The sequence below is a fragment of the Phyllobates terribilis genome, unplaced genomic scaffold (genome assembly GCF_046119375.1).
Source record: "Phyllobates terribilis strain yellow unplaced genomic scaffold, ASM4611937v1 Scaffold_1__5_contigs__length_1240528914, whole genome shotgun sequence".
Taxonomy (NCBI): domain Eukaryota; kingdom Metazoa; phylum Chordata; class Amphibia; order Anura; family Dendrobatidae; genus Phyllobates; species Phyllobates terribilis.
Genome location: NW_027362761.1, coordinates 3,170,010 through 3,196,201, shown reverse-complemented (window position 1 = coordinate 3,196,201; position 26,192 = coordinate 3,170,010). Strand labels below are relative to the sequence as shown.

At 46.9% G+C, this 26,192-nt stretch overlaps 1 protein-coding gene across 1 annotated transcript in view; it reads left to right on the top strand.

Annotated features, from left to right (window-relative positions):
• Positions 1 to 927: 927 nt before the first annotated feature.
• Positions 928 to 26,192, top strand: part of LOC141165429 (protein-lysine 6-oxidase-like) — a 108,644-nt gene continuing 83,379 nt past the window's right edge. Inside the window, exons 1-2 of the mRNA XM_073651033.1 lie at positions 928 to 1,155; positions 1,851 to 1,959. Of these exons, the coding sequence (XP_073507134.1) occupies positions 1,053 to 1,155; positions 1,851 to 1,959 (212 nt within the window). The 5' untranslated portion in view covers positions 928 to 1,052. The remainder of the gene's footprint in view (positions 1,156 to 1,850; positions 1,960 to 26,192) is intronic.

The following is a 26,192-nucleotide window of genomic DNA, read 5'->3' as shown; positions in this document are numbered from 1 at the left end:
GAGAAATGGCAATCCTATGAATCACAATACACCTCACAAGCACGGTGGCAAGAAACCATCACCTTCAAAGAAGTCTAAGAGGAACTTCAAGTACAGTATCCAAAAAATCAATAGATGACCAGCATAGCCTCAAGGAAGCTTTATTTTTTATCAAGAAAGTAAATTTGCTGCCTCTACTTCTCCAAGTTATGCCTCCTTTCCTATTTATTCCATTGCTTCTACTGCTTATTTCTCGTGGAGCATATCAAGATGGACCAAAAGGATCCTGGCGACGCAGATTTCGATGGGAGACTAATGGGAGAGTGTTTAGTCTTCAGAGCTCTGGCTCTGATCATAGAGTTGGTACTTTCTACATCTCTGAGATTCAAAATCATGCTAATCCAAGAAGGTACTCAGGGCCACAGCAAGGAGACCCAAGTAGTAGTAGACAAGGAGTCATTGACCAACGTCGAGGCATAACTCAGGTTCCTATTCAAAGGAATGAAGCTACCATGCAAACTTCAACAAGTGAGCAATTACATAGAGTTTCCACTACACAAAGAAATGAGATCAATCAAAGGGAGACACTCCAGAGGAATGATGTGACAGGAGTACATCCAACACTATTCAAAGGGGAACCACAAGCCTCTTCTTACCAGGTTGGAGCTACAGAGGTGACCAGTACGCAGAGGAATGAAGCCACACAAAGATTACCTACACAAAGGAGTGATGCTAGGGAGAACATTGTTACACCAAGGAATGCTGTAACAAAGGGAAGTCTAGCACAAACAAGCAAGGACACTCCAAGGACTAATTCACTGAGAAATAACATTACTCCAATGCAATCTAATACTATTAGTCACAGATTAACTCTTCAGGTGAATGAAGCTCTGCAGAGGAGTTCTCTGGCTCAGAGATCTGTTACTCACAGGAATGACATCACTAATAGTGAGCTTAATCTAGGAACAACTTCTATTCAGAGAGGCTCAACGCCTGCAAATTCAAATGACATTTCACGTGAAGCAGTGGAATCTATAGGTCCACCACCCAGGCCTCCACCAGCCATACAGAGAATGGCTGGGGATGACCCCAGGAGCCCTTACAGAAACAGGAATTCGGTACAGTCCAATATGGTCCCAACAATCAGGAGACCTGGAACAAGAAACTATCAGTACGGTAAGATGAGTATTCAAAATCTTTACTGATATATAGCATGAGTAATAACTATTAGTGTGCCAGACAGTAGCTACAGTATATGGGGTGCAGAGAGTCAATGCACACAAATGCGGTGTGTACTGTATTGAACACCCAGATTGTATTTGGGTGATGTGGAGACATAACCTTACATTATGCTATTTGAACAGTAACATCACTATGCCATACAGAGTTATTTCACTCTAAAATTATCTTTTAATGCTGGAATCTGGATATTATGAGCCCTGTTGTGGCTGCAGAACCACTTTCACACAAAGCCTCCTTTGCTCATCTCTATGTAGTGCTATCTTGCCAGCCAGACAAAGGAAAGAGAATTTTAATCCTCTACTGGCCAAACAACAGGAGCCTAAACTATGGCCTCCTAAAGGATGCTATGATGTACGCTATGATGCTATATGCAGTGTTTCCATGATATATTTTTACAAAATGTGGATTGGGTAAAACACATCTGCTATTTCTAATTTGTAGGCATTCGATGAATGAGCAAGAAATATCTTCTGAATACATTGATTAAAATGACAGCGATGTACATAGAAATGAACAAAATAAATCCTTATTCCAGGACAATGATACATGACAGCGTATACATACAGTACTGGTCTCTATTTGTTACAACTCAGGTATATTTTGCTTCTCAATTGCCTGTGTATTCATAGGACTTCCTGATCTGATTCCTGATGTTCTCTTAATCCAAACTGCCACCTATATTCAGAGGGTTCCTTTGTACAGTCTTCAGTGTGCAGCAGAGGAAAACTGTTTAGCCAGGTGAGAGAAAATGCATATGATCACAATTTATTATTTTTTGTTCAATAATTTCTCTGCTGCTGTAGTAAAATAGTGGCTCTATGACACGGCATGTTTTATATGGTACAGTATGAATTTTGCAGGTCCCCCATTTTTGCATCTGGAAAAAGTGGTATTCTGTACCACTGAGATGGACACCCACCATTGTGAGGTTCATTATGCTTTTTAAGTCACTTGGCACTTTATGGCATAGAGTCACTTTATTGTTTTTTTTATGTATTGCCAGTGCTCCCCAAAAAATACCAAATACACTCCCCTGATGAATCCCCGATAAGGAGGAAGAAACGCGTCGGGAGGGATCTTTTTGTGGGTGACATTGTTAGGACATATTTGGGTACTGCCCTTGTTAGGGCGGGAACTAACATCAGGGGCACGACAGGTTAGATTTTCTTCAGAGGAACCAATGGATTGAATGAGATGAAGAAACCCAAACGATGCCCACGTGGAAAAAAATGGGTGAGATCCACACATGTCACTAATATTAGATAACACTGATTTTTTATTTACTGACCAAGATTGGTTGGAAATTGTTGACCTTTTTGAGGTCATATGTTTGCATTCTAATAGGGCTATTTATTTTTATAATATTATAATATTTTTATATATTATTTTTATAATCATTTTGGTTGTTTTTTGCCATTATTTGCCTCTTGTATGGTATATCTTGAGAGGTAATACTTGTCTATTTGGATATAGGATATAATTAAGGACTGGTATCAGATTTTGGAGTTATTTGTTATATACTCTCTTTTTAGAGATTTATTAAAGGTTATATTTTAAGAGATACCTCATGGCTGTTATATATATGAAAACAGACAGTGAAAACACTTCAGGCTGCTTCTCCCACGTATGTACCTTTATTTTATGGATTCAAACCAGAACTCATCTGGAGGTTTCTCGTGTCTCTATTCACTTCAATGGATCCAATGGAGCATGCCATCATTTTTCTTCACATGTCATCCAGATTGGCTTATTGTGCAGATACCAGAATGTTGCTGCTAAGTGGTCCCAGTTTCTCTGTAATCTGTGTAGATTGTAAACATACAGACCCCAATACCACTGGGAGATAACATATAGTTATCACCATAATAAGCCAATCTGGATGATTTATAAACTACAGCCTTTACAGCAGTCAGTATTGGGTTTATAATATGATGCTGACCTGTAAACTAGATGGCAGGCTGAACCACTCTACATTTTGTAAATTAATGGAAATTAAAGAGAATCTCTCACCAGGTTTTTGCTACCTCTTCTGAGATCAAAATAATGTAGAGACAGAAACCCTGATTCCAGCGATTTATCGCTTTCTGCACTTTTTATACGATCACTGTTTTCTCTGCTACAGTCCAGTGATGTGTCATTTATGCGCTGCTAGCTGTAGTTTTCATTAAATCAGTTTTATCTGCTGCAAATGTACTGGTTCTCTGAATGCTGAGATCTGTATAACCTCGCCCACACCACTGACTGTCAGCTTTCTGTCTATACTCTGTGTGTCTACTTTACATCAGCACAATTTTGGAACCAAATTTTTTTTTGTTAGGGAGCTATAAGGGTAAAAATTTGACCAGCGATTTCTCATTTTTCCAACAAAATTTACAAGACCATTTTTTTAGGGACCACATCACATTTGAAGTCACTTTGAGGGGCCTTTATGACCGAAAATACCCAAAAGTGACACCATTCTAAAAACTGCACCCCTCAAGGTGCTCAAAACCACATTCAAGAACTTTATTAACCCTTCAGGTGCTTCACAGGAATTTTTGGAATGTGAAAGAAAAAAATTAACATTTCACTTTTTTCACAAAAATGTTACTTTAGACCCAATTTTTTTTATTTTCACAGGGGTAACAAGAAAAAATGGACTCCAAAATTTGTTGTGCAATTTCCCCTAAGCAAGCAGATACCCCATATGTGGGGAAAAAACACTGTTTAGGCGCACAGCAGGGTTTGGAAGGGAAGGAGCGCCATTTGACTTTTTGAATGTAAAATTTGCTTGAATAATTAGCGGACGCCATGTTGCATTTGGAGAGCTCCTGATGTGCCTAAACAGTGGAAACCCCCACAAGTGACACCATTTTGGAAACTAGACCCCTCAGGGAGCTGATCTAAATATGTGGTGAGCACCTTGAACCCCCAGATGCTTCACAGAAGTTTAGAACATTGAGCCGTAAAAATACAATTTTAACATTTTTCCCACAAAAATGTTTTCCGGCCCCCAATTTTGCATTTTCATAAGGGTAACACTGCGCATGACCAAAGTATCTTCCTGCTGTCTGGTGACCCGGATGTTGTCATGACGACATCAGGTTGTCATGGCAACATCCGGGAAGCCACGGCTGACAGCGTTGGACTCCGGCAGGAGGAGTGAGTATCGTGATCACCTCCCCTTGCCCCCGCAATGCTGCGATCGACTTCGATCGCAGCATTGCGGGGGTTAATGTGCCAAGAGCGGTGCGGGACAGCACATAGCACCGGGTGTCAGCTGTGACAATCAGTGTGCGGGTGAAATCAACAGGGCGTACTAATACGTACCTGGCTCTTAAAGCCCAGTGCGCAGGTACGTATTAGTACGCCTTGGACTTTTAAGGGGTTAATCTACACTAACAGTCCTTGAAAAGGCTCATTCTGAAGAATACTAATCCTGCTGATAGCACTAGTTAGGCAGAGTTTGTGGAGAGTTAGTATAGTACAGAATAGGGTCCATTGCACATTCTTTCTGCTGCTGGAACTCTTAGATATCAGGGCTAATAATATTATTTTTGCTCTTAATCCTGATAATTTTGGTGAAAAGCAATATAATACACCATTTATACTGCTCTATTTGCTTGTTAGCAGCATTCTCCTAGATTTGGCTGATTTGAATATCATTGCTGTATTGTGGGAGCAGAGAAACTTGTCCATCATCTCAGGTGGTCGAATATTACTGCAGTATTAATCCTGATTTTTTTTCGAAGCTGCAAAATATTATACTCCATTTAAAGTCTTCTACTTGTGTGTCCAAAATATATCCACACTTGTTCGCTCACCAATAGCATCGATATACTGGCACTGCCCAAAATAATTGGTCATCAGACGTGATCAAATACTGCGGTATTAATCCTGACATTTTTTTGCAAGCTGCATAATATTTTACTCCATTTAAAGTCTGCTACTTGTGTGTCCAAAACATATCCAACCTTGTTCGCTGACCAATAGCATCGCTATACCGGCACTGGCTAAAAGAATTGGTCATCAGATGTGATCAAATACTGCGGTATTAATCCTGACATTTTTTTGCAAGTTGCAAAGTATTATACTCTATGTAAAATGGGCAAGGCATGTGGTAAGGGACGGGGAAGTGGACGTGATGCTGATAGCATATGCAGAGGCCGAGGCTCTGGGCAAGATGAAGCCAGAGCAGTGTGAAAAGGTTGTTGGTTGAATAGCAGATAATGCTTCCAGTCAGTTTGCCACCACCACCACCACCACACTGTCTTCCACACGGTCTAGTCTCAGTAGCTGTGAGTCTGGCCCATATATTCCTCACCCTGATACTCCACTCTCCCACCATACTTGGACACTCTAAAGAGCTGTTCACATTTCCATTTATAGATTCTGGCCTCAGTCCACTTCAAGCGGCGCAAGAGGAGATTGTATGTAGTGATGCCCAAATATTTGATCAGCCACGGTCACATGAAGGCAACGGTGGGAAAGTGCAATTACTGTCACAAGAGGTGGATGATGATGAGACACAATTGCCAGAAAGTCAAGAGGAGGCCTAGGGTGCGTACGTGGAAGACGAGGTGGTGGACGATGAAGTCACTGACCCAACCTGGCAAGATGACATGCATAGCAAGGACAGCAGCACAGAGGGTGAGGGAGGCGCAGCACCACAACAGGCAGGAAGAAGCAGTGGGGTGGCTACAGACACAAGGCGAGCAACTGTTCCCCAAAACACCAATACGAGGGAAGTTGCCAGTCGAACTGTTAGGTCTTCCCAAGTCTGGCTCTTTTTTTAAAGACAATCCGGTTAACCCAAAAAAGGCCACTTGCAACATCTGCCATGCCAGCATCAGCAGGGACAGCAAAACTACCAGCCTGACCACCACCAGCATGCTCAGGCACATGACAGCAATGCAAATACACAAAAAATGCCATCTATGTATATAAAAAAGGTGGGCAACCACCTGTGTTACAGATGCCTGTCCACATGCCTGCTGAAAACAGCATGAACAAAGGAGGAGAACAGCTCAGCATATATTGCAAAAAGTATTTATTTAGTAATACACAATAAAAACACAAATAGGAATTCAGACAATGAGGTAGTGTCAGATGGTAAAGTGCTTACAGGTCTGGTAAATCTATATATATAATTGTCTTATCCCATCTGTCTGTCTGTCTGTCTGTGTGTCTGTCTGTCCAGGAAATCCTGCGTCGCTCATTGGTCCGGCAGCGGCCAATCAGCGCCGCGGGATTTCTGAAAAAAGATGGCGGCTGTTAGCGGCTCATCTGCGGGACGGAGCTCAGCGGCGATGCAGCCGGGAGATGAGCGCCGCGAGGCGCTCATCTCCCGGCCGGCAACAGCAGAAGGAACCCGACCGCCGGACCCATCTGCGGGACGGAGATGCAGCCGGGAGATGAGCAGCGCGAGGCGCTCATCTCCCGGCCGGTATCAGCGGAAGGACCGCCGGCGCCGCTGACCTCCATGCGGAAGGGAGGACCGGGGAGCGGCGCTGCGGGTCGGGATACTTCTCCTGCGAGCGCCCGCTCAAGTCCCGGGTTCTCGCAGCGGAAGTACCCGCACAGGCAGCGGCGCTCCCCTGTCCTCACTAATACGATTCCGCTCCCCGCTCCTCACCAATACGATTCGCTGATTGGTCGCGCTCTCCGCACGCGACCAATCAGTGATCTTGGCGCTAAAGTTAAATACCGCTCTGGTATTTGGGCGCCAAATTTAAATATCGGCCGCGACCAATCAGTACAGCGGTGTTTAAATGTGGAGCCAAGATCGGTGATTGGTCGCGTACGATATTTAAATTTGGCGCCCATATCGGTGATTGGTCGCGGGCACCGCCTGCGACCAATCAGCGATTTTTAACACAAATGTCCGGATCTTTGTAACACCATGCGGATACTGTGGGGACATCAGCGGCTACGGTGTGAAGGGAGGACCTGGGAGCAGCGCTGCGGGTCGGGATACTTCTGCTCCGAGCGCCCGCTCATGTCCCGGGTTCTCGCAGCGGAAGTACCCGCACAGGCAGCGGCGCTCCCCTGTCCTCACTAATACGACCCGCGACCAATCAGCAATTTTGGCGCCAAATTTAAACACCGCTCTGCTGATTGGTCGCGGCCGCCATCCGCGACCAATCAGCGAGATTGGCGCCAAATTTAAACAACGCTCTGCTGATTGGTCGAGGCCGGCGACCGCGACCAATCAGCAGAGCGATGCAGAGCGGGGTTTAAATTTGGCCCCAAAGTCGCTGATTAGTCGCGGCTGACAGCCGCGACCAATCAGCAGAGCGTTGTTTAAATTTTGCGCCAAAATCGCTGATTGGTCGCGGCCTCGACCAATCAGCAGTATTGGTGCCAAATTTAAACACGCTCTCCAGTCCTCACTAACACGGTTCGCTGATTGGTCGCGGCCGCCGCCCGCGACCAATCACCAATATTACCGCCAAATTTAAACACCGCTTTGCTGATTGGTCGCGGTTGCCGAACGCGACCAATCAGCGATTTTGCCGCAAAATTTAAACACCGCTCTGCTAATTGCGCCCGGTCGGCCGCATACCTATTCTAGAATACCCGATGCGTTAGAATCGGGCCACCATCTAGTATATTATAATATGCTTGTAATAAATCCGTGAAATTACACAATTGCACATTGCCCACAATGATAATTAAATTATAAATAATAATAAGTTTAAACAAGTGAACTGGGATAGAAATCACAGGATTAACACATATAACATGATCCCACTGACTGCTAAATGAAAGGGGATGGGGGTGAAACAATGTTCTCAGTATTAAACTATGTGCCCATCTCCAAAGCCAAAATCATGTTACAACCAGGGGGATAATTACTTGACAGGGAAGCACAGCACGGGCCGAAGTAAGAAAGTAAGCACTTTCATCATGCTTACTCATCGTGCAGGCAGAGCACGATGAGATGGAGCAAAGAACTATACAGGATGAAGCTACACAGCCCAGCCTCATCTCATCTCAACGCGGATTGGGTGATAATGAGGAGGAGAAACAGGAGCTGGTTTCCTGCACTACAGACAGTACTACCCACACTACATTCATACTGTCTGTTCAGCATGGATGGCCTGAAGAGGGGGAGGACGAGGAGGAGGACCAGGAGGAGGATGAGGTGGAGAACACGGACAGTTGTTGGCAGTCTGGCACACATGTCTGAGTTTATGTTCCACTGCCTTTCCTGTGACCATCGCGTTGCACGTATCTTGGGCAACAGTAATTACTGGTTGGTCACACTTCTAGACCCGCGCTAAAAGGAGAACTTTCTATCTCTCCTTCCCATGGCGGACAGGTCTAATAGAATGTTGCAGTACCAGAAGGCCCTTGTTGAAGAATTATTAAAAAAATTCCCAGCGACAATGCTGGGGGCAGAGGTCACAGTTCCTTGGACAACCGAGGAGTACAGGCGAGGGAGACACAAACCAAATGCAGCAGAGGCTGAGGAACACTTTCAAAGGTTTGGAACAGTTTTCTCAGACCCTCCCAGCGCCCAGAGTGGGGTACTCTGACAAGTAGGGAAACGTTTTGGACGATGCTGAAGGAGTACCTTGCTGACCATACCAGCATCCTCCTTGATTCCTCTGTGCCTTACAACTATTGGGTATCCAAGCTGGACACATGACATGAACTGTCTCTACGCCTTGGAGGTCCTGGCCTGCCCTGCCGCTAGTGTTTTGTCAGAGTGGGTTTTAATGTTGCTGGGCATATTATAATTGATAGGCGCATCCGTCTGTCAACTGAGAATGCAGACAGGCTGACTCTTAACAAAATAAACAAGGGGTGAATTGGGCCAGACTTCTCAACACCACCGGATGATAGCAGCGTAACTTAGTGTTTTTTTTGGAGGGTCTATTCCCATGTACCCCTTCACACCAAGACATGGGTATACGCTTCAGGATTTCGTCTATTTCATGTGGTCCTCCTCCTTATCCTTCTCCTCATCTTTCACCACCATATCACCAGGGTGACAATCATCTAAAAATAGTTCCTACAGGCATCATAAACACCCTTAAAAAAATTATGTGGACGTTAGAGACCTACCTCTAACATTATATATAATATATATGTAGACACCTCAGGGGTAAATGGCATTACCAGTCTAGGAGACCCACTCCTTAATAATTGAAAATACATTTTTTATTGAGGACCTCCACTACATCTCTTCAAATTGTTATTTGACTACATCCTAATTTTTGGCTGCCCTTGAACTTGCTGCATATGCAATAGCAGTGTAGGAGACCCACTCCTTAATAATTTTTAATAAAATTTTTCTGAGGCCTTTCACTACGTCTCTTCAAATTAGTATTGGAGTGCATCCTAATTTTTGGCAGCCCTTACACTTACTGCATAGGCAATAACAGTATAGGAGACCCACTACTAATTATTGGGAAGGCCAATTCAAATCGATTCTATATTCTACAATATTAACTCTTATCTGAAATTTGTGTACAGGTGAGCTATCGCACTATGGATAGCGTATTACACGCTTCCAGACAGGGATTATCGCCTTATACTCTTGCTGCTGCAAGCAAAAAAAAAAATCTATTCCCTATTGATACCTCTGTTAGCTGCTTTTAGAATAGGGACAGTTACTGGGTATCATAAACTGGAAATGAGTGTTTATATTCTGGTCACATACATATCTTCCACAGTGCATAACTTGATTGATTATTTCCATGCACTAGTTGACCGAATCATAATTTTTAATGGTAATTTGTAATTAGAAATTGATGAAAACAGGCAGGGTTGCTTGCGTTCCTTCATAGTTTGGTGGTGCAACGTACCCAGGGCCGCCATCAGGGCATTACTGCCCTTACTACTGTATGGGGCCCAGTGAACAGAAGGAAAAATGGGGCCTGGCCAGCCTGGTTCCCCCTCTCTTTGCCTCTACTCATCAGGCCTCAGAGAGTCAGGGGCAACAGTTCAGAGTATAATGCACCCGGCAGTCAGAAATGAGCGCTATACTTTTAAACCTCCGCTGGGTGCATCATGGTCCTGACGCCGATCACATGACATGCTGTGCACTCACTTTCATTTCGGAGCAGAGCAGCGTGCGTGCCACACGTGGATTGGGACTACCCGGGACAGGCAGGCAGACTTCGGTGGCAGCAGCAGCGGGAGGTAGGCAAACTGTGTATGTGTGTGTCAAGGAGGAGGCTATGGCGGCAGTGTGTGTGTGTGGGAGGAGGCCGCAGTGGCAGCAGGAGGAAGTCTATGAGGACTGGAGAAGGGTGCTGAGGGGTTTCTGGCCACGGAGTTGGGGTGGAGCCTGAGCAGAGTCTCAAGTGGGCCCTAAAATTTCACCAGTATGTGGCCCCGAAATTCCTAGTGGCAGCACTGTACATACCAAAAAAACCTCTTCAGAGCTGGTTAAATTATTTTTTTATTGTACTATATTACCTCTCTTTTCTGAGATTTGTGTACGGGTGACCTATAGCAGTTGGGATAGCGTTTTACTGGCATGTAGTCAGGGATTATTATAATCTGTGCTAGAAAAAAAATTCTATTCCCTATTGATAATGCTGTTAGCTGCTTTTAGAATCTGAACAGGTGCTAGATGGTGCCATCAGTTGGAAAGGAGTGTTCATTCTGGTCGCATACATCCCTAGAACAATCCACAACTTGATTGATTTATTCCATGCACTCTTTGACCGATTCATAATTTTTAATGGTGATCTGTAAGTAGAAATTGATGAAAGCATGCAGGGTTGCTTGCATTCCTTCGCAGTTTGGTGGTGCAACGTACCAAAACAACCTCTTCAGAGACCGTTAAATTCTATTTTTTATTGTACTATATTACCTCTCTTATCTGAGATTTGTGTACAGGTGACCTATAGCAGTTGGGATAGTGTCTTACAGGCAAGTAGTAAGGGATTATTATATTATACTCCAAGCCTCAATGCTGGAAAAAAAAAATTCTATTCACTATTGACAAGGCTGATAGCTGCTTTAAGAACAGGGACAGGTGCTAGATGGTACCATCAGCTGGAAAGGAGTGTTCATTCTGGTCGCATACATCCCTAGAACAATCCATAACTTGATTGATGTTTTCCATGCACTCATTGACCGATTCATAATTTCTACGGTGATCTGTACTCAGAAATTAATCAAGGTTGATAGAAATTTATCATAGTTGACAAAAAAATTCATCGAAGTTGGCAGAAATTTTTCAATTTTGACAGAATCAAACTTAAAAAAAAATCCTGATTTAATCTGTTCATTCGCAGTTTATTTGTAGCTTCTGTATGTAAGAGGTAGTGGTGACGCTACTGGAGCTGGAATTACCACTTCAGAACTCTCCAGTGCTTTGTTTTCATCCATTTCTGGGTGCTTCTTGAATTAGGATTGGGGGCATTGTCCTGCTGGAAAACCCATGACCTAGGATGCAAAGGCTGCTTTATGACACTAGGCACTACATTGCAAACCAAAATTCTTTGGGAATCTTCACATTTCAACCCCTAAATATCTTTGAACCTCCACCATATTTTACTAGAAGTACTGTGTTCTTTTATTTGTAAGCCATATTCCATTTACAGTAAACTGTTGATTGATGTGCATTACCAAAAGCTCTATCTTGGTCTCATCTGTCCCCAAGATAGCTGCTGCCCCTCTAAAAATAGTGGAGGCCACCTGCTGGCACTCTATAAATTGTGAGGGCCGCCTGCTGAACATCCAAATTTCAAACTTTACAGAATATATACAAAAAATAAAATTTGACCGCCTTAGATGGTTACGTTATATTGCAATAGCAATATATTGCAGAGCATAGCCGGCTGATGGCCCTCTAACAATAGTGAGTGCCGACTGATGGCCATGGCCCTTTAACAATAGTAAGGGCTGCCTGATGGCCCTGTAAAAATAGGCTTTGTGACTTTCAGAGTCCCTCTTTCATAAATAAAACAGGATGTGTTTGATCATGTCTCACACACCACATGGCCAGATAATGTAGTAAAATGTTAAAATTACATTTACTGGTGAATGTATTTTTCACCGTCAAAAGCAATGCAAAAGTGCAAAAACGCATCAAAAACACTACGTGTGAACATAGCCCAAGGTGTGGAGGACCATATTTGTTTTGGGTTATTTATTTTGTCTTATATACAAGTCATTACCCTGAAGGAAAGGGGGGATTGTTCCTCTGTGAAGCAGAGAAACAAAAAGATGGCCACACAAGTTCAAAATTGTAAAGAAGTAAGAAAATTCCTTTATTAACACATGTAGTAAACACAAATTACAAAGATAAATGCGGACGACAGAGTAGACACAGAGTGCTGGATCCACATGAATAAAACAATGTTAAAAACTGTGACACAGCGCCCGAAAGGTCAGCCTATATAGCAAGTGGAAATATAAGGGGGACAGCAACAGGGTCACATGTATTAATAAATATATACCACCCATCAAGAATACCTTTTCCAAATTGTACCCCCAAAACAATAATATCCCATCACAATCAAAATACCCAGAAACAAAAGGGTTAAAACCCTTATACAGATGGAAGTAATACAAACAATTGGTCATAAATAAGCTAAAATAGCTATGTACCCCGTCGGGGTGACGGTAGCAGAGCCTGTCTGGTGGCCTTACCCAGGTACATAGCTATTTTAGCTTATTTATGACCAATTGTTTGTATTACTTCCATCTGTATAAGGGTTTTAACCCTTTTGTTTCTGGGTATTTTGATTGTGATGGGATATTATTGTTTTGGGGGTACAATTTGGAAAAGGTATTCTTGATGGGTGGTATATATTTATTAATACATGTGACCCTGTTGCTGTCCCCCTTATATTTCCACTTGCTATATAGGCTGACCTTTCGGGCGCTGTGTCACAGTTTTTAACATTGTTTTATTCATGTGGATCCAGCACTCTGTGTCTACTCTGTCGTCCGCATTTATCTTTGTAATTTGTGTTTACTACATGTGTTAATAAAGGAATTTTCTTACTTCTTTACAATTTTGAACTTGTGTGGCCATCTTTTTGTTTCTCTGCTTCACAGAGGAACAATCCCCCCTTATCTTTATTGTTACAAGATGATGGCCCGTTCTCTTTATTAGTCCTATATGCAATAACATGGGTCCATTGGGATTAGATTTATCTTCACTGTGTTGTTTGCATCTGTGTTTCTGTCTCTCACTAAGTCATTACCCTGGAAAGAATATTTCTTAACATTTTTTCCAGGAAAATCCATTTTAGCTTAGTTTTTGTATGTTTCATTGTCAGTCCGTAAAAGTGGCGTAATACTCTGACAACATTGTTCACAGCAGCGACCTGAGAGTCAGAGATCTTCCCCATGTTGTTCCAATGTCATTTCAGCACTGATTCCATCGATTTCACCAATTTCTAGGAGGAGCGTAAAAATGCTCGGGTTTACCATTGACTTATATTGGGCTCATTACTCGGTTCGAGCACCCGAGCATTACAGTTTACTCGACCTGAGCATTTTAGTGCTCGCTCATCACTAGTCTCCATCTCTATATTATGTTACTCTCACTTTACGTGGTAAAACCTGGTGAAATACTCCCTTTAAAAAATTTGCTCTAGAACATTACGTCATTGTTTGTTGTCAATGCACAGTCTAGGATCTTTCAATGTATTATTTAAATTGAGAGTGCTTTAAAAAAAAGTTTTTTCAACAATTGAAAAAATGTAAAGTATTAATGTTTTACTTTTTTTAAAAAAAAAATCATTTCTTTTTGATGAAGTAAAATATGAAAAATAGTTTTAAAAGATTTGGCATTTCCACTTTTAGACACTAGGGGGAGCAGCTACTAAAATTTGCCATGAAAACCTAGTGTACAACTAGCTCACATTACGACTGCAGTAAATGTGGGCTGGGTCTGCTCACATGTGTGTGACATCACTCCGCTCCTCCCATACTGGGTGTTTGTTAAAGGATAAGAAAGGATGAAGTTTAGTATCACAGTAAGGAGTCATTTTGGTGACTGCTAGTTATACTGACAAGTAGGCAACCCCTGATGAAGCCATAATTACTTGGCGTAATGCGTAGGTGATTTATATCCTTCCTTTCTCTTTGTGCAGCTTTATTCTTGACACTTTTCTCTATCCCTATACTATTATAGTACATGAGGATTACATTTATATGATATTGGATTAAGTATTTTAGGGATTTTGAAATTGTGCACTATATTTATTGAATTGTATTGTCTCTGCACAAAATTCATTATATACCATATAGGTTAGATCTGCTTACTTTTCCTTTCTCTTGGGGGGATCTTTTTGTATTTAATCTTTGCTGTGTCTTTGTCCTATATGTTTTTTAATCATGTTTTTTTTATTATGGTGTTTAATGTCTTTGGAAGAATAAAAAAAAAAATTTGTATAATTCTGTACAACATTGTCTTTATATTTAAATAATCCAGTATATTTGGTGCCCACCTAGTCCCAATTTTTCCCCATAGTTCCCGTTTGCATTGTTCTGGGACATAGGCACATATATACAGTCAGAATTAATGTGGTGCTGGGTCTACTTTGTTTTTCTGGACAAGTAGGCAATGTCACTGATGGCTGGCAGCACCGATTCCATTAGTTGGTGCTGCTCCCTGCATCATAAACTGGGGTTAGATATCTGGAGTGTATCACACAATGTGATTATTCACAGCACATGATACACTTCCCGTATCTAGATACAGTGTAATGTATTGCATGATGGGATTAGATACACCGGTCTGGGGCGTATTGCGCATTATGGGATTAGATACACCGGTCTAGAGAGTATTGCCATGATGGGATTAGATACACCGTTCTGGGGCGTATCACGCATTATGGGATCAGATACACTGATCTGGGGCGTATCGTCCATGATGGGATTCGATACACCAGTCTGGGGAGTATCGTGCATATGGGATTAGATACACCGGTCTAGAGAGTATTGCCATGATGGGATTAGATACACCGTTCTGGGGCGTATCACGCATTATGGGATCAGATACACTGATCTGGGGCGTATCGTCCATGATGGGATTAGATACACCAGTCTGGGGAGTATCATGCATGATGGGATTAGATACACCGGTCTCGGGAGTATTGCAGATTTTGTTAGTGACTGCCAGTGATACTGACAAGTAGACAGTGTCACTGAGTACAGCCGACAGCTCAGATTCTGTTAGTTAGTGCTGCTTGCTGTATCATGAACTGAGATTAGATATGCAGATGGTATCACGTGCGCGATTAGATACTCTTAGAGTAACGCTCACTAGGATTAGACACAGGGCTAAGTGTAGTTTATCATATGATGGGATTAGATATTTAACTCAGCAGAGTGTATCACACAGGATGGGATTAGATACACAGTATCTAATGTATGTAATATGTGACCCCACTCCATCCACTTCTATGGGAGCAGTGGTGTAATGTGTGACACGGTCCAGTAGCGTAGCTACCGGGGGGGGGGGGGGCGGTTGCCACGGGCTTTACGCTCTAAGGGGCCCACCTGGAACTACTCTACTGTATCTGCCACGTGGCCCTCATGGGCCCCACAGCGGGAGCCCCTGCCTCCCCAGTCATGGCAAGCACAAGTTGAAAGCAATAATGAGTGAGGGTCGGGAGCGGCATGCTCCCTCGGATCAATACCCCTCTGCATCTGATGTCACTGAAATAGACACTGAGCGTGATGACGTCACTACATGGCACCTGCTGTGCTGAGATGTGCGGGCGCTTCCAGTCCACTGGCTCAGTCGGGAGACCACTACACACAGGAAGCCTTCTCCCTCCAAACATACAGACCATGTGCTAAACAACAGCCTCCATTTTATATCTTAACCACACCCAGAGGTGAGGTATGTGGGTAGCAAGACCCACCCATCTCTCAAACTACCCGTAACCCGGTCCCAGGTGCACCAAACAGTCCTCTTAGTGCTTATGTGCACTAGAGCAACAGACCAGGTTACATCACAGAGGACAGCCATCTCTGTGATACATACCTCCCATCAACTATGCGTCCATTAGCTACCTTACAATATATATATATTTATTTATTTTTATTTTCTGTGGAGTGCACTATACTGTATAGAGGCCTATGGGGAGTGCATTATACTATATGGAGGACTATGGGGTGCAGTATACTATATGGAGGCCTATGGGAAGTGCATTATACTATTTAGAGGCTTATGGGGAGTGCATTATACTGTATGGAGGCCTATAGGAAGTGCATTTTACTATATGGAGGCCTATTGGGAGTGCTTTCTACTATATGGAGGCTTATGGGGAGTGCATTATGTAGCGCCGGCGTCCCTGCCCTCTGCTAGGCAGGGACGCTGTTCCCCTCACCTCTCTGCTCCGTGCCCGGCGTCCTCCTCCCGCTCTGCTGGCAGCGCGCGCTCCTTCCCGGCCACTGTGCTTAGGGCGCGCGCGCGCGCTCTCCCTCCCTCTTAAAGGGGCCGCGCGCGCCGTCCTAAGGAGTCCCCGGCCAATGGCCGGAGGACTTCACCATATATAAGGCACCTCCTCCAAAATGGAGGTGCCCGAGCAATGTTGTTGCACTGTTCACTACTCTGCTTCAGCCCTCAGGTCCCGTTGCCAGTTACCTGCCAGTTACCTGCCAGATTCCTGCCTGATTATCTGCTACCTGCCTGCTAGTCTGAGGTCCGACGGTCTGTCTTACTACTCCTGTCAGTCTGTCTAAGGACCAGCCTGCCCGCTCACCTGGGAGCGCACATCAGCCACCTGCCTGCTTGCCTGAGGTCCGACGGTCTGCCTTCCAACTCCTGTCAGTCTGTCTATGGACCAGCTTGCCCGCTCACCTGGGAGCACACACCAGCTACCTGCCTGCTAGTCTACCTGGAGGCTCCGCCGTCACGTGCTGTGACCACCCGCCTGTCCAGAGACTTCTGCCCGCTCACCTGGGAGCGCTCATCTGCCGCCTGTCTGTTGGTCTTCCTGGAGGCTCCGCCGTCACATGCTGTGACCAGCCGTTCATCCAGAGACTCTCGCCTGCTCACCTGGGAGCTCACGTCTATCATCAGCCGCCACAGGTCGTACCAATCCTTTACCTAGAGACTGCCCCGGTCACTTGCCGTGACCATCTGCCCGTTCATCCAGAGACTGCCCCGGTCACTTGCCGTGACCATCTGCCCGTTCATCCAGAGACTGCCCCGGTCACTTGCCGTGACCATCTGCCCGTTCATTCAGAGACTGCCCCGGTCACTTGCCGTGACCATCAGCCCGTTCATCCAGAGACTGCCCCGGTCACTTGCCGTGACCTCCAGCCCGTTCACCCAGAGACTGTCCCGGTCACCTGCTGTGACCTCCTGCCCGTCTTCCCTGGTCGCCACCCGCTCCCTTACAAGGACTGCCCCCTTGTATAGTAGCTCAGAGGTTCCGCCTCCCAGACCCGTTACAGTTTGCTCGGGCCATGGAACCCGGTGGCACCCAAGCTCCCTCGCTCTCGGACCTGTGTCATGAACTGTCCCGTCAAAGGTCCCAACAGGAGTCCATCCTGGGTCACCTGCGGAATGTCAATACTCGCCTGGACACTCTGACTGCTCCACCAGCAACCTCCGCCAGTGCCATGTCTCGCAATCCGGCAGCTCCGCTGCCCACTAATACCATGGTATCCTACCCCGGACCCCGGCTTTCTGCACCTCCTCGCTTCGGAGGCGACTCCGCCCAGGCTCGGGGCTTCATAAATCAGTGCACCCTGCACTTTGAACTATTGTCCCACCAGTTTAACTCCGACCGGGCCAAAATTGCATTCATCATGTCCCATCTCACCGGGGAGGCCCTGGCCTGGCTAAATCCTCTATGGGAGAGAGGAGACCCCCTGGTGTCCAACTTGCCTGCTTTTCTCACGGCTTTCCGGAAAGTCTTCGACGAACCCGGACGGAAGACCTCATCCGCATCATCACTGCTACGCCTCCGTCAGGGAAGTCTCACCGTGGGCCAATATGCCATACGGTTCCGTACCCTTGCCTCGGAGCTGGCCTGGGATAACGACGCTCTGGTATCCGTCTTCTGGGAGGGTCTGTCCGGCCGTATTAAAGATGAACTTGCCGGTCGGGACATTCCTACCACTCTCGATGACCTAATAACTCTTGCCACCCGGACTGACCTACGGTTCCAGGAGCGTGCCAAAGAGGTCACCCGTGAGAGGAGGTTACCATGTCTAGCTCCTACTTTTCAGAGACCCGTTACTCCCTCCGTCTCTACCCAGGTACACTCTCCTGAGTCTATGCAGGTCGACCAGACCAAGATGGTCAAAACCCGTCAGGACTTACGCCGTGCCGAGGGGAGCTGCTTCTACTGTGGCAGTAAGGAGCACCGGATCCGTGCCTGCCCGGAGAGGTCGGGAAACGCCTGTGTCTAGGTTCGCTCAGAGAGGTCAACCTAGACAAGAATAAATCCTCTCCATCTCTGCTGCTGTCAGTCTCAATCGTCTGCGGGGAGAACCGTTATTTCGAACTAGCCCAACTTGACTCTGGAGCAGCCGGGAATCTTATTTCACAGTCCCTGGTAGAGAAATACCGCATCCCCACCAAACCTCTGGCTGTACCCTTGTCTGTTGCTGCCGTGGATGGGGGCCTCTTACCACGCCCCATCCAACTCATCACCGAATCCATTACTCTGCAGGTGGGAATGCTGCATTCTGAGAGTATCTCCTTTCATGTTCTGCCTGGACTCTCTCACGCCCTCTTGCTAGGCCTACCTTGGCTCCAGAGACATGCACCCGTGCTTGACTGGCAGACCGGAGAAGTCCTTCGCTGGGGACAGGACTGCCATAAGACCTGTCTGGTTCCCGTCCATCCCGTCCGTCCTTCTCCTACCCCAGCTAATCTACCTGGACTTCCGATTCCTTATTGGTCTTATGCTGATGTCTTTAATAAAAAGGAAGCAGAGACACTACCTCCTCATAGACCATACGACTGCCCTATCGACCTGTTACCTGGTACTACTCCTCCCCGTGGGCGTATTTATCCTTTATCCGCTGCTGAGACCCGGTCGATGTCCGAATATATTGAGGAGAATCTGGCCAGGGGATTCATCCGGAAATCTACCTCCCCGGCGGGAGCAGGCTTCTTTTTCGTCAAAAAGAAGGACGGCTCTCTCCGTCCCTGTATAGACTATAGAGGCCTTAACCAGATCACGGTGAAGAATAAGTACCCCCTTCCGCTCATTCCGGAGTTATTTGATCGTCTAAGGGGGGCTAGGATCTTCACCAAACTGGACCTCCGTGGGGCGTACAACCTGGTTCGTATCCGTCAGGGGGATGAATGGAAGACGGCATTCAACACCCGGGACGGCCACTATGAATATCTGGTAATGCCCTTTGGTCTCTGTAACGCTCCTGCCGTCTTTCAAGAGTTGGTCAATGACATCTTCCGGGACCTTCTCTACTCCTGCGTAGTGGTGTACCTGGACGACATCTTGGTCTTCTCTCCGGATCTCCAGACTCACCGGAGGGACGTTCGTCAGATCCTGCTCAGGCTCAGGCAGAATCACCTCTTCGCTAAATACGAGAAGTGCCTCTTTGAGCAGACCTCGCTTCCGTTTTTGGGCTACATTATTTCTCAGACCGGCCTACGAATGGATCCAGAGAAACTGTCTGCCATCGAGAAATGGCCTCGACCGGAGGGGTTGAAGGCCATTCAGCGATTCCTGGGCTTCGCCAACTACTACCGCCTCTTCATACCACACTTCTCTTCCCGGACTGCCCCAATTTCCGCGCTCACCCGTAAGGGTACTAATCCCAAAGAGTGGCCGCCAGAAGCAGAGGAGGCCTTTCTTTCCCTAAAACAGGCCTTCTCTTCCGCCCCGGTGCTGCATCGCCCGGACGGCAACAAGCAGTTCTTCCTGGAAGTTGACGCCTCCTCCTCTGGAGCCGGAGCGGTACTTACTCAAAAATCATCTTCCGGGAGAATGGTAACTTGTGGCTTCTTCTCCAAACTCTTCTCCTCTTCTGAGCGCAACTATTCCATAGGAGACCGAGAGTTATTGGCCATCAAACTGGCATTGGAGGAGTGGCGTTACCTACTCGAGGGGGCTCTTCACCCGGTAATAATTTACACTGACCACAAGAACTTGGCTTACCTCCAGCATGCCCAGAGACTTAACCCGCGCCAAGCCCGGTGGTCCTTGTTTTTTGCTCGCTTTGATTTTGTTCTTCATTTTCGCCCGGCTGACAAAAACGTCAAAGCAGATGCCTTGTCCCGATCCTTTCTGGTGTCCGATCTCGAGGAAGAACCTAAACATATCATCGATCCCGCCAGAGTAATGCAGGTGGCTCCCGTGAGCCTAAATCGTCTCCCTCCCGGTAAGACGTTCGTATCAGTACCTGATCGGGAGAAGATCCTACACTGGGGTCACTCGTCCAAACTAGCTGGCCACGCCGGTCAGAAAAAGACCCTCCAGCTTATTGCCCGGCACTACTGGTGGCCTACCCTGCACAAGGACGTAATAGACTTTGTTTCTGCCTGTGTGTCCTGCGCCCGCAACAAAGTCCCGAGACACCTGCCAGCCGGTCGCCTTCTTCCGCTTCCTGTGCCTGCTGCCCCCTGGCAGCATATTGCTATGGACTTCATAACTGATCTCCCCGTCTCTGCCGGTTGTACTGTCATTTGGGTGGTCGCTGACCGCTTTTCCAAGATGGCTCACTTTATTCCCCTGCCTGGCCTCCCGTCTGCACCCGAGCTGGCTAAAGACTTTATCCGCCACATCTTCCGTCTTCATGGCCTGCCCCTCCACATCGTGTCGGATCGTGGGGTACAGTTCACCTCACGTTTCTGGAGAGCCACTTGTAAACTGCTAGACGTCACCCTGGACTTCTCTTCCGCTTACCACCCACAGTCCAATGGTCAAGTGGAGCGGATCAATCAGAACCTGACCAGTTACCTCCGGCACTTCGTTAATGCCCATCATTCTGACTGGGTGGATCTCCTACCTTGGGCCGAGTTCTCCTATAACAATCACGAGAGCGAATCCTCCTCCAAATCCCCGTTTTTTGTAGTCTTCGGTCAGCATCCTCGGATTCCTTTTCCTGTCTCCACCTCTGTGGACAACCCAGCTGCGGAATCTCTCGTTAGCAAATTTTCCTCCATTTGGGAGAGTACCCGATCCGCACTCCTTCAGTCGTCCAAACGGATGAAAAGACACGCTGACAAAAAACGCCTGGATCCTCCACAATTTCGTCCTGGAGATAAAGTCTGGCTCTCATCTAAATATGTCCGACTCAAGATACCTTCTTACAAGTTAGGGCCTCGGTTCATCGGTCCTCTGGAGGTCATCAGTCAGATCAACCCGGTGGCCTATAAATTAAAACTCCCGGCCAACTTACGGATCCCTAACTCCTTCCATGTATCTCTCCTCAAACCTGTGGTACTTAACTCTTTTTCCAAGTCTACAGGCACGCCTCCTGCTCCGGTTTCTGCTGAGGACGAGTTTGAGGTAGAGAACATTCTTGCCACCAAAAGGGTAAGAGGAAAGACTTTTTTTCTAGTAGATTGGAGGGGGTTTGGTCCTGAGGAGAGAACGTGGGAGCCCCGGGAGAACATCCATGCCCCTCTTATCCTAGCTAAATTTCTGTCTGGCCTAAAAAAGGGGGGCCTAAAGGGGGGGGTACTGTAGCGCCGGCGTCCCTGCCCTCTGCTAGGCAGGGACGCTGTTCCCCTCACCTCTCTGCTCCGTGCCCGGCGTCCTCCTCCCGCTCTGCTGGCAGCGCGCGCTCCTTCCCGGCCACTTCCCTCCCTCTTAAAGGGGCCGCGCGCGCCGTCCTAAGGAGTCCCCGGCCAATGGCCGGAGGACTTCACCATATATAAGGCACCTCCTCCAAAATGGAGGTGCCCGAGCAATGTTGTTGCACTGTTCACTACTCTGCTTCAGCCCTCAGGTCCCGTTGCCAGTTACCTGCCAGTTACCTGCCAGATTCCTGCCTGATTATCTGCTACCTGCCTGCTAGTCTGAGGTCCGACGGTCTGTCTTACTACTCCTGTCAGTCTGTCTAAGGACCAGCCTGCCCGCTCACCTGGGAGCGCACATCAGCCACCTGCCTGCTTGCCTGAGGTCCGACGGTCTGCCTTCCAACTCCTGTCAGTCTGTCTATGGACCAGCTTGCCCGCTCACCTGGGAGCACACACCAGCTACCTGCCTGCTAGTCTACCTGGAGGCTCCGCCGTCACGTGCTGTGACCACCCGCCTGTCCAGAGACTTCTGCCCGCTCACCTGGGAGCGCTCATCTGCCGCCTGTCTGTTGGTCTTCCTGGAGGCTCCGCCGTCACATGCTGTGACCACCCGTTCATCCAGAGACTCTCGCCTGCTCACCTGGGAGCTCACGTCTATCATCAGCCGCCACAGGTTGTACCAATCCTTTACCTAGAGACTGCCCCGGTCACTTGCCGTGACCATCTGCCCGTTCATCCAGAGACTGCCCCGGTCACTTGCCGTGACCATCTGCCCGTTCATCCAGAGACTGCCCCGGTCACTTGCCGTGACCATCTGCCCGTTCATTCAGAGACTGCCCCGGTCACTTGCCGTGACCATCAGCCCGTTCATCCAGAGACTGCCCCGGTCACTTGCCGTGACCTCCAGCCCGTTCACCCAGAGACTGTCCCGGTCACCTGCTGTGACCTCCTGCCCGTCTTCCCTGGTCGCCACCCGCTCCCTTACAAGGACTGCCAGCTTGTATAGTAGCTCAGAGGTTCCGCCTCCCTGACCCGTTACACATTATACTATATGGAGGCTTATGGGGAGCATATTATACAGTACAGAGGCCTATGGGGAGTGCATTATACTCTATGGAGGCTTATGGGGAGTGCATTATACTGTATGGAGGTCTATGAGGAGTGCATTGTATGCACTCTGACAACCGTACCATCCACTTCTATGGGAGTAATGGTGTAATGTGTGGCCTAGCTCTGTCCACTATGTTACTACTCCCATAGAAGTAGACAGAGCGGGGTGTGCGCAGATCCCCGAGCACTGTGCTTAGGGCGCGCGCACGCGTGCTCCCTGCTTCTTAAAGGGGCCACGCACGCCATTCTAAAATGTCCCCGGCCTATGGCCGTAGGACATCTGCTATTTAAGGCACCTCCTCCAAAATGGAGGTGCCTGTGCAATGTTGTGGTTTGTTTGAATTAAACTGCCTCTCCAGTCCTCAGGTCCCCGTGCTGCCTGCCAGCCTGTCTATCAGCTGTGCCCGCCAGCCTATCAGCCGTGCCCGCCAGCCTGACTACCAGCCGTGCCCGCCAGTCTGACTACCAGCCGTGCCCGCCAGCCTGACTACCAGCCGTGCCTGCCAGCCTGACTACCAGCGCTGCCAGTCCACCCGCCGTGCCTGTCAGCTTCAACTGTCAGTTCCGTGGGAGTCGCCTGCTCTCGCATGAGGTCGGTCCCAGAGTGGCACCTGGTTCACCTTCCCGGTCCCTCCTTGGTTCACGGAGTCGACTAAGCCACTGTGTAGCCAGGACCGGTCCAGGTCGGCACTTAGTTACGCCCCTCTGGTCCTTCCTTGTACCACGGCACAGTGGTTCCACCATCCGGACCCGTAATAATTTGCACAGGCCATGGAATCTGGTGGCTCTCAAGCTCCCTCCCTCTCTGACCTGTACCAAGAGGTCTCCCGCCAGAGATCTCAACAGGATACGATCCTGTCCTATCTTCGGACTGTTAACTCCCGCTTGGACGCGCTGTCCACCCCTTCTGTGCCCGCCTCTAACCAGCGGCATCTCAACCCAGTGGCGCTGTGGCTCCCAACTATCTGCTCCACCACACTTTGGCGGTGAACCTGCTCTTTGTTGGGGCTTTATCAACCAGTGCACGCTGCACTTGGAGCTCCTGGCTCATCAGTTCGCTTCTGTTAGAACCTTGCTCTTAGGTTTTTTCCTTTGCTGGTCACATGACCTTGTTGGCCTATTTAATCCTGCTCCGCCCTTCTGGCTTTGCTGGACTTCATTGTATATCTACTTTCTAGCTAGCCTGTGCTCAGTATCTAACTCTGTTAGTTTGCTTGGTCTACGGACCTCAGTGTTCTATATATTTTGTTTGTTTGTCTGTCTGCTACTATTTCTGTTAGGAGGTGTCCCATTTTCCTCCCAGTCCTTAGTACTTGTAGGGATTCCTTCCCCACATCTATAGGTCTCCGTACAGACTAGCTTAGGACTTTAGCAGGTCTGATCGCAGGATCAGGTCCCCTGTTACATCGTAGGGATAAAGCTGAGTTCTATCGTAGGGACAGATCTCCTCTCTTTCCTTAGCTCTGGTAGCAGAACATAACAGTAAGTCCAGCCTGCAAATTCTCTAAGGAAAGATTTTTCTGTTCCATCATGGTGTCGGTTCTGGATTTGGCTAAACGCCTGCAGGGACTCTCTCTGGAGGTGGCCGAGCTCCGTGAGCACGTGTGTAACTGTCCTGGAGCACATTTCTTGGAGCCTAAGGTATGTTTGCCGGATTTATTTTTTGGTGAACACCGAGAATTTTTTTCATTTAAAAATGCTTGCTTATTGTATTTTCGTTTGAGACCCAAGTCCTCTGGGGATGAATCCCAGCGCATAGGGTTCATAATGTCACTTTTGCGCAAAGAGCCTCAGGAGTGGGCCTTTTCTTTGCAACCTAGTGATACATGCTTCAGATCAGTGGATAGTTTTTTTTCTGCTTTGGGACTATTATATGATGATCCTGACCGTGTCGCATCAGCTGAGACTGAGTTGAGACGTTTGAAACAGGGATCAGGTAATGTGGAAAAATATTGTACTCATTTCCGTCGTTGGTCTACTCAAACAGGGTGGAACGATTCTGCTCTGAAAAGTCTATTTCTTGCTGGGCTCAATGAAAGGGTTAAAGACCTGCTAATTGCTTATCCTACACCTGAAGATTTGCAACAGGCTATGCAATTAGCTATACGGGTGGATAGGAGACTGCGTGCAAGGGTTAATGAGAGCAAGTCCTCTGCTATGTCAGTTTCTGGTTATGAGAATGTGTGTACTAACAGTGGTGAACCGATGGAGATTGGATCGGTGGCACCTCGCTCTCAAGAAAAAGACCGTAGATTTTCTGAAGGCTTGTGTTTCTATTGCGGAAAATCTGGTCATTTGATTAAAGGCTGTGAGCTTCGTATGAAGAAAGAAAAAAAAATGGTCATTCATGCCCGTATTGCCTGTTTAAATTCCAAGGGTGTATTTTTAGCTGCTTCCACGATTGCTCAGGAAAAATTAATGGAATTTCGGGTGTTTGTTGATTGTGGGTCTACTCTGAATGTAATTGATGGGGGATTCTTGGAAAGACTCAATTTAAAACCCGAACCTTTATCATCCCCCATTGCTGTGGTTTCTGTGGATGGTTCCCCTTTGAAGAATATTACTCTCAAGGTCTGTGAATTTCCTCTCACTATTAATGGTGTTCACCATGAGAAATTGGATTTGGTAGTTTTGAATAACTTGCCTTCTCCAGTAATATTGGGATTACCCTGGTTAAAATTTCACAATCCTGTACTGGATTGGTCTACCAGTGAAATTAAATCCTGGAGCCATAAATGTTATGACAAGTGTTGTAACGGGCGTATTGCAGCTTTGGATAGGGGAGAATTGCCTGTTCCTATTCAGGATTTTTGGAGAGTTTTTTCTGAGAAGGAATCGCAGGTTTTGCCTCCCCATAGAGACTATGATTGTTCTATTGAATTTGTCCCTGGAGCGACTCTTCCTAAAAGTCGTTTATTTAACCTTACTATTCCTGAGAGGAAGGCTTTGGAGGAATACATACAGACAAGTTTGGCCGCCGGTCACATTAGGCCCTCTAAGTCTCCTGTGGCGGTTGGATTTTTTTTTGTAAAAAAAAAGGACGGCGGTTTACGTCCTTGTCTGGATTTTCGTGAGATTAACAAAATTACTGTACGCAATCCTTACCCACTGCCATTGATTCCTGATCTGTTTAACCAGTTAATGGGGGCCAAGTGGTTCTCTAAAATTGACCTTAAGGGGGCATACAATCTGTTGCGCATGAAGGAGGGTGACGAATGGA